Source organism: Zalophus californianus, chromosome Y, assembly GCF_009762305.2.
Source record: "Zalophus californianus isolate mZalCal1 chromosome Y, mZalCal1.pri.v2, whole genome shotgun sequence".
NCBI lineage: Eukaryota > Metazoa > Chordata > Mammalia > Carnivora > Otariidae > Zalophus > Zalophus californianus.
This window is the reverse complement of record NC_045613.1, coordinates 2,611,640-2,628,266: the sequence shown is the minus strand read 5'-3', so window position 1 is coordinate 2,628,266 and position 16,627 is coordinate 2,611,640. Positions and strand designations below refer to the sequence as shown.

Sequence of the window (16,627 nt, the reverse complement as noted above, 5' to 3'; positions counted from 1 at the left end):
CAATCAATGCTCACTTCATTATTAATCCACTGGTGATTAAATTGCCTGCCTCTGAAGACTATGTAATACCTCATGAATAAATGAGCAAACAAAAAAATGTTTGATATTTTGTATGTTTGATATTTTGTATGTTTGATAAAAGACATGTATGGTTAATCAACCACAATCAAAATATGTCCTTTTAAAAAAATATTATCATAGATTATTTCATGATTTCCTCCAGTATTTATGTCCACGAAGTTTCCTAATTTCACGTAATTTTTCCAGCATTGGAAAATAATCAAAATCCAACCTGAAAAACTAAAGCATAAAAGTGAGATTCTGTAGGGGCTTCTGGGCAGCTCAGGTGGTTAAGCATCTAATTCCTGATTTCAGCTCAGGTCATGATCTCAGGGTCGTGAGACTGAGTCCTGTGTCAAGCTCTGCTTGGGGTGGGGAGCCTGCTCAAGATTGTCTCTCTCCCTCTACCCACACTAGACCCATCCCCCATCCTGCCTGCTCGTTCACTCTCTCAAAAAAAAAGAAAAAAAAAAGGCATTAGGCAATTCAGTTTGAACAGGAATCCTGTTGACACAATTATATCCACCCAGAGCTGTAAAAAAAAAAATCTTGGCAATCACATAATTGTCTTAAAGAAAACAGATTCTAAATGGTTAGAGACTCTTTCTACAATTACTGCTCGTTAGAGAAACTAGGGTTCACTATCAGGAAGCCTAACTGCACTTAAACCCTGTTGCACTATTCCTAAGATTTTTCCATGTTATTTTTTCTTTACGTGTCATTAGTTCCAGACTGATTACAAGAAAGTAAAAGGTAAATTATTCCCATAACCATAACCACAATCTAGCATCAAGACCAAATACAAAATTAGATCTTTAAGAAAAATCTAAATAGGGGTGCCTGGGTGGCTCAGAGGATTGTTAAGCATCTGCCTTAGGCTGTGGTCATGATCCCAGGGTCCTGGGATCGAGCCCCACATCTGGCTCCTGGCTCAGTGGGGAGCCTGCTTCTCCCTCTCCCTATGCCTCTCCCCTTGCTCATGCTATGAATAAATAAAATCTTTTAAAAAATCTAAATAAAATAATATAGTAAAAATTATCTTTAAATAAAATCTTATTTTCATAAATTAAATCACTTATTATCATCTTGAAACCCATATGGGTAAAACAACCCATGCCATGTTTGGTGTATCTGCTAGAAGTCCAAGACAATTCTGAACAAAGAACTCAAGGCAGTATCTTGAATTTGATATTAAATTGCTATTTTAACATTTGATTTTATTGGTATGCTGTTTTCAACATAATATATACATAAAAATTAGAAAACTTTCTATATTAAAAGCCTTACCTCAAATTTTGAGGTGCTTCACCAAACGAACTACAAATTTCTCTTATTTGTTTCAGTGCAGGAATCACCCACTTGTCATTTGTACGAAGTTCTTCTATAAAGCGATCTATCCACTGGATCTTCTGTGTGTCTCGATCCTTAAATACACACACAAAAAGTTAATGTCATACGGACCAGTATTCAACATACTTCTATCTTCAAAGCTTTTATGATAAGGATCACAAAAATTAGGAATAAGTATCTTCTTATTTTGAAATGATCACCAAAGCTCCAAAATGTAAAGTACTACTATAAAAGTTCAGTATTCCAGATTTAGATATATATGCACCAAGATATAAATCCCAAGTTAGGCATATTAACAAGAAATCTGATTTTTTTTAAGATTTTATTTATTTATTTGAGAGAGAGAGAGAGAGAGAGCATGAGAGGGGAAAGGGTCAGAGGGAGAAGCAGACTCCCCGCTGAGCAGGGAGCCCGATGCGGGACTTGATCCCAGGACTCCAGGATCATGACCTGAGCCGAAGGCAGTCGCTTAACCAACTGAGCCACCCAGGCGCCCAGGAAATCTGATTTTAAAATATATGCTCATATATGCAGACTTCATTTTTATTCAGTGTTTTATAAGGTTTCCATATTATAAAATTTAGCAAAAACATACAATCCAAACTGTTACCATATGAGAATGATGTTAGCATATTTTTCTAATAGGAGCAGGGAACCTAAAAATTTTTATTTCATCCAGAAAACAACAGTATGAGAACACTATATGTGAAAAATTATACATCAATTATACTTATATAAATTTTATATTAGATATTTAAAAATATATACATCTTTTATTATAATAAGACTTTAAAAAACCCTACAGAAATGTTATACAAAACAGATGTAAGTACTCACCCTAAAGGCAAACTAAGAATGTTCAAGAATGTTGTAGGAATATATTTCTTTCTAATATTCGGAAATGTGTATTTGCTTTTCTTTCTTTTTAAAGATTTTATTTATTTGACAGAGGGAGACACAGTGAGAGAAGGAACACAGGCAGGGGGAGTGGGAGAGGGAGAAGCAGGCTTCCCGCAGAGCAGGGAGCCTGATGCAGGGCTTGATCCCAGCACCTCAGGAACATGACCTGAGCCGAAAGAAGGCGGATGCTTAACGACTGAGCCACTCAAGTGCCCCTTTGCTTTTCTTTTTTTCTAGGATCACTAGGAATCAGAAATTCACATGAGTACTAACAAATTTTCAATTGGAATGATTCTATGGAAGAAAAATCAATTCTGTGTTCTATCTCTTTACTGTCTTTTTTGGTCTATTTTTCTCTTTTTATCTCTTTATTGTTTCACTTAAAGTACATTTTGGCAAGCACATGCACATCTCTTTTAGAAATAAAACACAGTTCTTCTTCCCTAATGTGAGGAAGGAAACAGGCATCAAAATCCAGGAGGCACAGAGAACCCCTCTCAAAATCAATAATAATAGGTCAACACCCCGACATCTAATAGTAAAACTTACGAGTCTCAGAGACAAAGAGAAAATCCTGAAAGCAGCTCGGGAGAAGAGATATGTAACCTACAATGGTAGAAACATTAGATTGGCAACAGACCTATCCACAGAGACCTGGCAGGCCAGAAAGGACTGGCAAGATATCTTCAGAGCACTAAACGAGAAAAATATGCAGCCAAGAATACTATATCCAGTTAGGCTATCACTGAAAATAGAAGGAGAGATAAAAAGCTTCCAGAACAAACAAAAACTAAAGGAATTTGCAAACACGAAACCAGCCCTCCAAGAAATATTGAGAGGGGTCCTCTAAGCAAAGAGAGAACCTAAAAGCAGCAAAGAGCAGAAACGAACACAGACAACAGACAGTTAACAGTCACCTTACAGGAAATACAATGGCACTAAATTCATACCTTTCAATAGTTACCCTGAATGTAAATGGGCTCAATGCCCCAATCAAAAGACACGGGCTATCAGATTGGATTAAAAAACAAGACCCATCCATATGCTGTCTGCAAGAGACTCATTTTAGACCCAAAGACACCCCCAGATTGAAAGTGAGGGGGTGGAAAACCATTTACCATGCTAATGGACACCAAAAGAAAGCTGGGGTGGCAATCCTTATATCAGACAAACCAGATTTTAAAACAAAGACTGTAATAAGAGATGAGGAAGGACACTATATCCTACTTAAAGGGTCTATCCAACAAGAAGATCTAACAATTGTAAATATCTATGCCCCGAACATGGGAGCAGCCAATTATATAAGGCAATTAATAACAAAAGCAAAGAAACACATTGACAACAATACAATAATAGTGGGGGACTTTAACACCCCCTGACTGAAATGGACAGATCATCTAAGCAAAAGATCAACAAGGAAATAAAGACTTTAAATGACACACTGGACCAAATGGACTTCACAGACATATTCAGAACATTCCATCCCAAAGCAACGGAATACACATTCTTCTCTAGTGCCCATGGAACATTCTCCAGAATTGATCACATCCTAGGTCACAAATCAGGTCTCAATCGGTACCAAAAGATTGGGATCATTCCCTGCATATTTTCAGACCACAATGCTTTGAAACTAAAACTCAACCACAAGAGGAAAGTCGGAAAGAACTAAAATCCATGGAGGCTAAAGAGCATCCTACTAAAGAATGAATGGGTCAACCAAGAAATTAAAGAAGAATTAAAAAAATTCATGGAAACCAATGAAAATGAAAACACAACTGTTCCAAATCTTTGGGATACAGCAAAGGCAGTCCTGAGAGGAAAGTATATAGCAATACAAGCCTTTCTCAAGAAACAAGAAAGGTCTCAAATACACAACCTAACCCTACACCTAAAGGAGCTGGAGAAAGAACAGCAAATAAAGCCTAAACCTAGCAGGAGAAGAGAAATCATTAAGATCAGAGCAGAAATCAATGAACTAGAAACCAAAAGAACAGTAGAACAGATCAACGAAACTAGGAGCTGGTTCTTTGAAAGAATTAACAAGATTGATAAACCCCTGGCCAGACTGATCAAAAAGAAAAGAGAAATGACCCAAATCAACAAAATCATGAATGAAAGAGGAGAGATCACAACCAACACCAAAGAAATCCAAACAATTATAAGAACATATTATGAGCAACTCTATGCCAGCAAATTAGATAACCTGGAAGAAATGGGTGCATTCCTAGAGATGTATCAACTACCAAAATTGAACCAGGAAGAAATAGAAAACCTGAACAGACCTATAACCACTAAGGAAATTGAAACAGTCATCAAAAATCTCCCAAGAAACAAAAGCCCAGGGCCAGATGGCTTCCCAGGGGAATTCTATCAGACATTTCAAGCAGAATTAATACCTATTCTCCTGAAACTGTTCCAAAAAATAGAAATGGAAGGGAAACTTCCAAACTCATTTTATGAGGCCACCATTACCTCGATCCCAAAACCAGACAAAGACCCCATCAAAAGGAGAATTACAGACCAATATCCCTGATGAACATGGATGCAAAAATTCTCACCAAAATACTAGCCAATAGGATCCAACAGTACATTAAAAGGATTATTCACCATGACCAAGTGGGATTTATTCCTGGGCTGCAAGGCTGCTTCAACATCCGCAAATCAATCAACGTGATACAATACATTAACAAAAGAAAGAGCAAGAATCATATGATCCTCTCAATAGATGCAGAAAAAGCATTTGACAAAGTAAAGCATCCTTTCTTGATCAAAACTCTTCAGAGTATAGGGATAGAGGGTACATACCTCAATATCATAAAAGCCATCTATGAAAAACCTACAGCGAATATCATTCTCAATGGGGAAAGGCTGAGAGCTTTTCCCCTAAGGTCAGGAACGCGGCAGGGATGTCCACTCTCACCACTGCTCTTCAACATAGTATTAGAAGTCCTAGCCACAGCAATCAGACAACAAAAAGAAATCAAAGGCATCCAAATCGGCAAAGAGGAAGTCAAACTCTCACTCTTTGCAGATGATATGATACTGTATGTGGAAAACCCAAAAGACTCCACCCCAAAACTGCTAGAACTCATACAGGAATTCAGTAAAGTAGCAGGATATAAAATCAATGCACAGAAATCAGTGGCATTCCTATACACCAACAACAAGACAGAAGAGAGACAAATCAAGGAGTCGATCCCATTTACAATTGCACTGAAACCATTAGATACCTAGGAATAAATCTAACCAAAGAGGCAAAGGATCTGTACTCAGAAAACTATAAAATACTCATGAAAGAAACTGAGGAAGACACAAAGAAATGGAAAAACGTTCCATGCTCATGGATTGGGAGAATAAACATTGTGAAGATGTCAATGCTACCTAGAGCAATCTACACATTCAATGCAATCCCCATCAAAATACCATCCACTTTTTCCAAAGAAATGGAACAAATAATCCTAAAATTTGTATGGAACCAGAAGAGACCCAGAATAGCCAGAGGAATACTGAAAAAGAAAAGCAAAGCTGGCGGCATCACAATTCCGGACTTCCAGCTCTATTACAAATCTGTCATCATAAAGACAGTATGGTACTGGCACAAAAACAGACACATAGATCAATGGAACAGAATTGAGAGCCCAGAAATGGACCCTCAACTCTATGGTCAACTTATTTTTGACAAAGCAGGAAAGAATGTCCAATGGAAAAAAGACAGTCTCTTCAACAAATGGTGTTGGGAAAATTGGACAGCCACATGCAGAAGAATGAAACTGGACCATTTCCTTACACCACACACAAAAATAGACTCCAAATGGTTGAAAGACCTAAACGTGAGACAGGAGTCCATCCAAATCCTAAAGGAGAACACAGGTAGCAACCTTTTCTACCTCAGCCGCAGCAACTTCTTCCTAGAAACATCGCCAAAGGCACGGGAAGCCAGGGCAAAAATGAACTATTGGGATTTCATCAAGATAAAAAGCTTTTGCACAGCAAAAGAAACAGTCCACAAAACCAATAGACAACCGACAGAATGGGAGAAAATATTTGCAAATGACATATCAGATAAAGGGCTAGTATCCAAAATCTATAAAGAACTTATCAAACTCAACACCCAAAGAACAAATAATCCAATCAAGAAATGGGCAGAAGACATGAACAGACATTTCTCCAAAGAAGACATCCAAATGGCCAACAGGCACATGAAAAAGTGCTCAACATCGCTCGGCATCAGGGAAATCCAAATCAAAACCTCAATGAGATACCACCTCACACCCGTCAGAATGGCTAAAATTAACAAGTCAGGGAACGACAGATGTTGGCGGGGATGTGGAGAAAGGGGAACCCTCCTACACTGTTGGTGGGAATGCAAGCTGGTGCAACCCCTCTGGAAAACAGTATGGAGGTTCCTCAAACAGTTGAAATTAGAGCTACCGTTCGATCCAGCAATTGCACTACTGGGTATTTACCACAAAGATACAAATGTAGGGACCCGAAGGGGTACGTGTACCCCAATGTTTATAGCAGCAATGTCCACCATAGCCAAACTGTGGAAAGAGCCAAGATGCCCATCGACAGATGAATGGATAAAGAAGAAGTGGTATATATACACAATGGAATATTATGCAGCCATCAAAAGGAATGAGATCTTGCCATTTGCAACGACGTGGATGGAACTGGAGGGTGTTATGCTGAGTGAAATAAGTCAATCAGAGAAAGACATGTATCACATGACCTCACTGATATGAGGAATTCTTAATCTCAGGAAACAAACTGAGTGTTACTGGAGTGGTTGGGGGTGGGAGGGAGGGGGTGGCTGGGTGATAGACATTGGGGAGGGTATGTGCTACGGTGAGCGCTGTGAATTGTGCAAGACTGTTGAATCACAGATCTGTACTTCTGAAACAAATAATGCAACATATTTTAAGAAAAAAAAAAGAAGAAGATAACAGGAGAGGAAGAAAAGGGGAGTATGTCAGAGGGGGAGACGAACCATGAGAGATGATGGACTCTGAAAAACAAACTGAGGGTTCTAGAGGGGAGGGGGTAGGGGATGGGTTAGCCTGGTGATGGGTATTGAGGAGGGCACGTTCTGCATGGAGCACTGGGTGTTATGCACAAACAATGAATCATGGAACACTGCACCAAAAAACTAATGATGTAATATATGGTGATTAACATAACAATAAAAAATTTAAAAAGAGAAATAAAACACAGTTCTTATTTTAAGTATTTCCATTAAATACCATGGACATGCATCCAACAACAGTTTAAAGACTACAAAATATGCTGCAGAGTGTATTCACGAAGTTAAGTGATTTTCACTTTTCATTCTGTAAGCTAAGAAGAATGGTCTAGTACAGGGGGCCCCTGGGTTACTTAGCTGGGGGTTAAGCATCCAATGCTTGCTTTTGGCTCAGGTCATGATCTCAGGGTGAAGAAACTGAGCCGCATTTAAGTTCAGTACTCAGTGCTGAGTCGGCTTAGGACTCTCTCCCTCTTCCCCCTCCCAGCTTGTGCACACACCTGTGCTCGCTCTCCCTCTAAAATAAATAAATAAATAAATAAATAAATAAATAAAAAATAAATAAATAAATAAATAAATAAAAATAATAAATAAATAAATAAATAATGTATGTATATATATGTATATATATATATATTTTAAAAGATTTTTATTTATTTATTTGACACAGAGAGAGAGACAGCAAAAGAGGGAACACAAGCAGGGGGAGTGGGAGGAGAAGCAGGCTTCCTGCTGAGCAGGGAGCCTGATGCAGGGCTTGATCCCAGGACGCTGGGATCATGATCTGAGCTGAAGGCAGATGCTTAATGACTGAGCCACCCACGTGCCCCTAAAATAAATAAAATCCTAAAAAAAAAAGAAAGTCTAGCCTGTAAATATCATGCTTTTTCATATCATTCCCTAGGAAAAAATTTCTAGATGTGCAATTACAGGGCTGAACTCTATGAACATTTTTAAGGATTTAAAAATATTTATCCATGAATATTAAGCATGTCATGACTTGTTAAAAAAGTGCTTTGGGTTGACAGGGCAAGAGAATAAGATATTCATTTGTTTTAAATAACTACACCAAATGAAGGCTGAAGTTGAAAAAGGGAAAACTCTTTTTACTAAATCCCATGAAATCCAGTTTTCTATTAATGTGATAAGACATTGTGCCAAGCAATGATGTGAACAACTAAATAAAGGAGGAAGTAACACTTGAGCTTTTATAATAAGTGTGCGACTTTGAGCTTCTATAACACTTCTCTATTTAATAAAATACAGTTTAAACATCTTTTTTTTAAAGATTTTTATTTATTTATTGAGAGAGAGAGAGAATGGTAGAGAGAGAGCATGAGATGGAGGAAGGTCAGAGGGAGAAGCAGACTCCCTGCTGAGCAGGGAGCCTGATGCGGGACTCGATCCCGGGACCCCAGGATCATGACCTGAGCCGAAGGCAGTCGCTTAACCAACTGAGCCACCCAGGCACCCTTAATAAAATACAGTTTAAACTCAAGGTCTTCATAACCATTTGAGAAGCTTTAATGGAAAGTCAACTACAATGAATCAATCAATGAAAAATCAAATACTGTCATCCAATCAAATGACTGGACTGTCTTTTTTTTCCTTTGATAAATCTGAAACTTCTAAAGCATCACTACAAATCTAACGTATTGTTGCACTATAATTTTTAAGATTTTATTCATTTATTTCGGGAGAGGGTGAGTGGGGGAGGGGCAAAAGGAGAGACAGAGAGAGAATCTGAAGCCGACTGCGGCTGAACACAGAGCCTGACACAGTCCTTCATCTCAAGACCCTGAGATCATGACCTTAGCTGAAACCAAGAGTTGGACACTGAACTGACTGAGCCACCCAGGCACCCCTGGCACTATGATTTTCAAAATTTCCATGTTTGTAATCTACTTGTAAAAGAAAGTAATTAGGATAAATTTTAATTTATCTCTTCTTCAGAAAAAGAAATCAGTTTTATATGGACAGATGCAATTAACTATTCCAGAAACTAGAATGACATCTTCATTCTTATATATCCCAGGTAAAGAATGTTCTCTGCATTTATTCATCCAGCTCTCTGTATGTATATATATGACAGTACTTTCTTTCTTTCTTTTTTTTTTTTTTTAAGATTTTAGGTATTGGGCACCTGGGTGGCTCAGTCGTTAAGCGTCTGCCTTTGGCTCAGGTCATGATCCCAGGGTCCTGGGATCGAGCCCCACATCGGGCTCCCTGCTCTGTGGGAAGCCTGCTTCTCCCTCTCCACTCCCCCTGCTTGTGTTCCCTCTCTCGCTGTGTATCTCTGTCAAATAAATAAATAAAATCTTAAAAAAAAAAGATTTTATTTATTTGAGAGAGAGAGTGCATAAGTGGAGGGAGGAGCAGAGGCAGAGACTGAGGGAGAAGCAGGATCCCTGCTGCACAGGGAGCCCGCCATGGGGCTTGATCCCAGGACCCTAGGATCCTGACCTGAGCCGAAGGCAGACGCTTAACTGACTGAGCCACCCAGGCATCCCTGACAGTACTTTTTTTGATTAAGGCAATCAGTGCAGTAAATACTTGAGACTTTGCAAACACTTGGCTTCAAATACGTGATAATATCATCCTGACCTTGCTAGACCTGATTAAATTCAAGTCCAACGAAAAGTGAAGCCCTGAGATAACAAAGAACAACCCTGCCCAGTCTTTTCTTTTTTTCTTTTAAGATTTTATTTATTTATTTGACAGAGAGAGACACAGCGAGAGAGGGAACACAAGCAGGGGGAGTGGGAGAGGGAGAAGCAGCCTCCCCACTGAGCAGGGAGCCTAATGCGGGGCTTGATCCCAGGACTCTGGGATCATGACCTGAGCCGAAAGCAGACACTTAACAGACTGAGCCACGCAGGCGCCCTTTTTTTTAATTCTTTAACCAACCTATTAGAAATATGGCAAAGCACTTAGAACAATCCAGAGAATATAAGAATATTGAGAATATAAGTAACTGTATAAAAATACATCCTTGAAAGCAGTAAAGATAAACAGCAGTTAAATACAGGGAAAATACAGTGATTTACTTGTAAAGAAAGCTTATTCAGGAAATTCTATTAGCTTCATTAACCTCTCCTGAGCAAAGGAGTCTAAGTACCCTTCCATCCAAAGTCATTATCAGCTTTAATACTTTATGATTCTACTTTACCTTCATATACTGAACTATACTTACTATAAAAACTTGTTTTACCTACACAAATCTTTTTTTTGGTAAAGAGGTAAAAGTGCTTAGTAAATAATATTAAAAAAAAGCTGAAAAGCCAAAGGTAAGTCAATCTTTCAAGATTACTTTAAACACAAAAAATAAGGGAATTATCCTATAACTAACTCATCCTAATGGCAAAGGGAAAAAATGAGTAAAGAAGCACTCCCATACCTGGGAACAACTGTAATCTAGTATTTTTATGTGGGCACTGAGAGCTAAGTCCATGATGTCTACAGGCACATCATCACTATGGGCCAGATTCCAAAGCAGGTTCAAAACTTTGTGTGCCATCACACCATCTTTATCATCTTCTGCAAGACGACGAATCAGCTCCAGTAGCTTTTCACGTTGCTTTTTACTTGCATTTGTCCAACTTGCCTAAAAAAAAGTATAAGTTATGTAAACATCACAAACATCACAAACATCACATTTTATATAACCACTTATATTAAGTCATTACTGTTTTACAAGTCTTTCAATAAACTACACTGAATTCAACACAGCCATACGCACAAACCAACAGCTTAGCTTAACTGAGCACTTAATTAACCATGTCTCATTTGAGAAAACTAACAGTATTCTTGGGACAGAATAATCTAAATTCAAGAAAAAACCCTCTATTTACAAATAACTCTATCACTAATGACTTTAAAATTCCATATTAGAAATAAAAACACCAAATACAAAACATTTAAGTCCTAAAATTAAAAAAAAAACAACCCACAACTCAATTACAAAGTGGGCAAAGGACTTAAATAGACATTTTTCTAAAGAAGATACATTTGTCCATTAGCACATGAAAAGATGCTCAACATCACGGATTACTAGGGAAATGTAAATTACAATGAAACAGCACCTCACACCCATCAGCATGGCTATCAAAGACAAAAAAAAATATCAAGTGTTGGTGAAGATGTGGAGAAATTACAAATGTTGTGCATTGTTGGTAGAAAAGTAAAATGGTATAGTCACTATGGAAAACAGTACAGCAATTCCTCAAAAAATTAAAAATGGAATTACCACATCACCCAGCAATTCCAGGGGTAGGTATATACATACCCAAAAGAACTGAAAGCAGTCTCAAAAAGATATCTGTACACTTGTATTCATAGCAGCATTTTTATTCACAACAGCTAAAATGTGGAAGCAGTCCAAATTGTCGATCAATGAAGAAATGGATAAACAAAATGTGGCATATCTATACAATGGAGTATTTATTTACTTTATTAAAAAGAAAGAAAATTCTGAAACATGTTACAATATGAATGAAACTCGAGTACAGTATGGTTAGTGAAATATGTCAGTCACTAAAAGACAACAAATACTGTATGATTTTACTCGTATGAAGTATCACAGCAGTCAAAATCATATAGACAGAAAGTAGAATGATGGATGCCAGGGCCTTCAGAGACTAGGAATGAGTTGTTACTGTCTAATGGGTATAGAGTAGACGTTTCTAAGAAAAAAAGAGCTCCAGAGACATACTGAATCCTGGTTATAGTTGCACAACATTACTGCTGTATTTAATACCAATGAACCATACACCTAAAAATAGTTAAGATGGTAAAGTTTATGTTGTGCATTTTAGCACAATAAAGAAAGGGAAAAATTTTGTTTTTATTTTTTAAACGATTTTGTGAGTGTTAATGATGAGATGACAGATGTTAGAATAACAAAAGATATTCAAACAGCCATACAAAGAGGTATTTCTATACACTACAGAAAAATAGAAACCTAAAAAATATAGAACATTCTTCAGGGCAGCAGGAAAATTAAGAAAGAAATGAAAAATGGAAGAGAACAAACAATATAATGAATAAAATAACAAGCTTAAACCCTAAAGTATCAAAAATCACATTAAATATAAATGGTTTGGACATCCCAGTTATAAGGCTGAGCTTAAGAGAAACTACTAATATTATAAGATATAAAGTAGGTAGGGTGGAAGTAAAGAAATGCAAAAAGATATACAAACATTAAAGGAAAGCACAAGTGGCCAGAGTAATACCATGTAGAACAGATTTCAGAGAGAATATGTAACATTATATATTGAGTCAGTCTACCAACAAAACACAGCAATCCCAAATGCATACGCATCAAATAATGTGTATGCTACAAAATATGTTAAACAAAACCTGACAGAATTCAAAGGTGGAATAGGGAAATCCATAATTATAAGCAGAGACATCAACACCCATCTTTAAACAACAGACAGGGGCGCCTGGGTATTTCAGGTCATGATCTCAGGGTCCTGGGATCGAGTCCCGCATTGGCCTCCCTGCTCAGCAGGGAGTCTGCTTCTTCTTCTCCTTCTGCCTGCAGTTCCCCCTGCTTGTGCACACTCTCTCTCTGTCAAATGAATAAATAAAATCTTTTAAAAAATAAAAAAATAAACAACTGACAGTACTAGACAGAAAATCAGCAAAATACTGAACTTAACAGAAAACATTAAAGAACAGAATTTAATTGACAATTATAGAACCACTCTACCTATTTGCATCAGAATACACCTTCTTTTCAAAATAACCACAAAACAACATATACACAATGGACTATTATTCAGCCATAAAAGAGTGAAATTGTGCCATTTGTAACAACATGGATGGAGCTAGAGTATATATGCTAAGCAAAATAAGTCTTTCTCAGATAAGTATTATATGATTTCACTCATATGTTGAGGTTAAGAAATACAATGAATGATCGTAGGAGAAAAAAAGAGAGGCAAACCAAGAAATAGATTCTTAACTCTAGAGAACACAATGATGGTTATCAGAGGGGAGCTGGGTGAAGGTGTTAAACAGATGATGGGTAATAAGGAGGATACTTGTTATGATGAGCACCAGGTGTGATATGGAAGTGTTGAATCACCATATTATACAATGGAAACTAATAGTAACACCGAATGTAAACTATATTGTAATTAAAATAAAAACTTAATAAAAGATATATATACAACAGGAGAGGCCATTTTCTGGCCCATAAAACATCAACAAATCTGTTGGTGGAAATCAGACTAAGTATGTTTCTAGCCACAGTGGAATCAGACCTAACTATAACTCAGTAACAAAAAGATGACAGAAAAATTTCCTATTACTTGGAAACTAAAAAACATACTTTTATGTTGTTGAAAAGATATTTAAGAGATTAAAAAGATAATCAACTAAATGCAAATAAAATCACATATTCTGAAGTTTACATAAAATATATGGAATAATGAATGCATTGGTAAGAGGGAAATATATAGCACTAAATGCACAGACCGAAAACAGGGAAAGCTTAAATGAGTAATTCAAATTATTTTAAAAAGTTAAAAAGAGTACTTTTCTTTGCTCTAGAAAAAGAGCAAAGAAAGAGTGAGGCAAAAAGTAGGAAGGAAATACAAACAACAACAGCAAACAATAAAACCTAACAGAATTGAAAACAGAAACACAATAGAAAAAATTAATCAAAGAACTGGTTCTTTTGAAAGACCAGTAACCCAACAAATTTCTAGCAGAGTACACAAGGGAAAAACCAGAATGCACAAATTACCAACATTAAAAATAAAGAGATCTCACTATAGACATTATGGAGGATAATAGAGAATACGAAAAACAACTTTACATACATAACTGAAAAATTGTATGAAATGATCACCCATCACTAAAAAACACAAATTACTACAATTCAGCCAGCATAGACAATCTGAATAGAAGATAATGACTAGGAAGTTAAATTCATGATTCAAAAACCCCCCAAAACAAAAATCACCAGATCCAGGTGGTTTCACTAAAAAATTATATCTAACACTTAAAGTAACAATTAATTTCTTCCAGAAAACTGAGAAAAATACACAAAATTTATTTTATGAAGGAAAATATACCCTGATAAATATAAAAGAAAGAAAACTATAAACCATATATCCCTCATGAATACAATGTAAAATTCTTGAACACAGTATTAGTAAATGAAATTCAGCAACATAAAAAAAAATACATGATCAAGTGCAGTTTATCCAAGGATGCAACAGTTGAAAATAAGTAATGTAACCTATCACCATTAACAAGTAAAGAATAAAAATTGTATACTCACATCAGTGTCAAATAAAACATCTCAAAAAATTCAACTCCATTCATTTAAAAAAAATCAGAAAATAGGAATGGAGGGGAACTTTCATAACCTGATAAAAGGAAGTTATAAAAAAATACTATTAATACTTAATAGTGAAACCCTAACACAATGATGTCTGCTCTAGCTATTTTTTTTAAGATTTTATTTATTTGTTTGACATAGAGAGACACAGTGAGAGAGGGAACACAAGCAGGGGGAGTGGGGGAGGAGAAGCAGGCCTCCAAGGAGCAGGGAGCCCGATGTGGGGTTCGATCCCAGGACCCTGGGATCACGACCTGAGCTGAAGGCAGACACTTAACGACTGAGACACCCAGGCGCCCCTGCTCTAACTACTGCTATTCAATACTGTGTAGAACTGTGTGGTATTGGTCAAATGGAGTTTGTCATATAAATGTCTAACTGGGGTCCCTGACTGGCTCAGTTACTACAGCATGTGAGACTCTTGATCTCAAGGTAGTGTGTTCAAGCCCCTGTTGGGTGCAATTAAAAAAATAAGTATGTCCAATATTTGACAAAGACGGAAAAGTGAACTAATGTAAGCAATATAGAAGACCACCTTTCACTAAATGGTACTAGAATGTTGGACATACACAGCAACAATAAACAAAAACTAAGAACGTACTCTGCAATCTAAGTCCTACATCTAAACAAAGGAAGCTTGGGGAGCCTGGGTGGCTCAGTCTGTTGAGCATCTGCCTTTGGCTCAGGTCAGGATTGGGCCCAGCGTCAGGCTTCCTGATCAGTGGAGAGGCTGCTTCTCTCTTTCCCTCTGCTGCTCCCCCTGCTTGTGTGCTTGCTCTCTCTCTGTCAAATAAATTAGAAAAAAAAATCTTTAAACAAAGGAAGCTCGATATGGATCTCATGTAACAGCAAAATTGTAAAACTTTCTCAAAAAAAAGAACACAGGAGAAATTCTTTGGGATTTACAGATAGACAAGTTCCCAGTCTTGACACCGGAAGTGTGACACGTATAGGAAATAAACTGGACTTCATTAAAATTAAGAACTTTGCTGGTCAAAGATCCTATTAAAGAGGATGAAAAGACAATCTAAAGACTGGGAGAAAACATATGCATACCACATATCTAACAAACAACTGGCATGTGGAATACATAAAGAACTCTGTAGGGACGCCTGGGTGGCTCAGAAGCCTGCTTATCCCTCTACCTCTCCTCTGCTTGTGCTCTCTCACTCTGACAAATTAAAAAAAAAAAAAGAACTCTGTAAATTCAATAATTAAAAAGCAAACAACCCACTTAGAAAATAAGCAAAACGCATGAACAGGTATTTCACCATTTCATGGAAAATGAGCACATGAAAGATGTTCAACATAACCGCCATTAACCAAATAAATATAAACGGAAACCATAAAGAAACTTTAACGTACACCTATCAGAATAAAAATATAATAAATACACTAAACTCTGAGAAGGATGTCAAAAAAATAGATTAATAGTAACTGTGGATGGGAATATAAAATATTACAGTCACCCTGTAAAACAGTTTGGCAGCTTCTGAAAAGCCTAAAAATATCCTCAACAAAATACAAAGAAATCCAGCAACATGTAAAGGATTTATACAAATTAAAGAATTATGTATAAAAGAATTATCCATCACAATAAGTTGGATTTATTACAGAAGAGGAAGACTATTTGGAATTCTTAATCTCAGGAAACAAACTGAGGGTTGCTGGAGTGGTGGTGGGGGAGGGATGGGGTGGCTGGATGATAGACATTGGGGAGGGTATGTGCCATGGTGAGTGCTGTGAATTGTGTAAGACTGTTGAATCACAGATCTGTACCTCTGAAACAAATAATACATTATATGCTATAAAAAATAAAAAGAAGAAGAAGATAGCAGGAGGGGAAGAATGCAGTGGGGGAGACAAACCATGAGAGATGATGGACTCTGAGAAACAAACTCAGGGTTCTAGAGGGGCGGGGGTGGGGGGATGGGTAT

The 16,627-nt window shown here is 37.0% G+C and overlaps 1 protein-coding gene across 1 annotated transcript in view; it reads right to left on the bottom strand.

The window, feature by feature from the left end:
* Positions 1-16,627, bottom strand: part of LOC118356651 (probable ubiquitin carboxyl-terminal hydrolase FAF-X) — a 113,996-nt gene that overhangs the window by 34,638 nt on the left and 62,731 nt on the right. Inside the window, 2 exon segments of the mRNA XM_035725944.1 lie at positions 1,348-1,484; positions 10,731-10,937. Of these exon segments, the coding sequence (XP_035581837.1) occupies positions 1,348-1,484; positions 10,731-10,937 (344 nt within the window).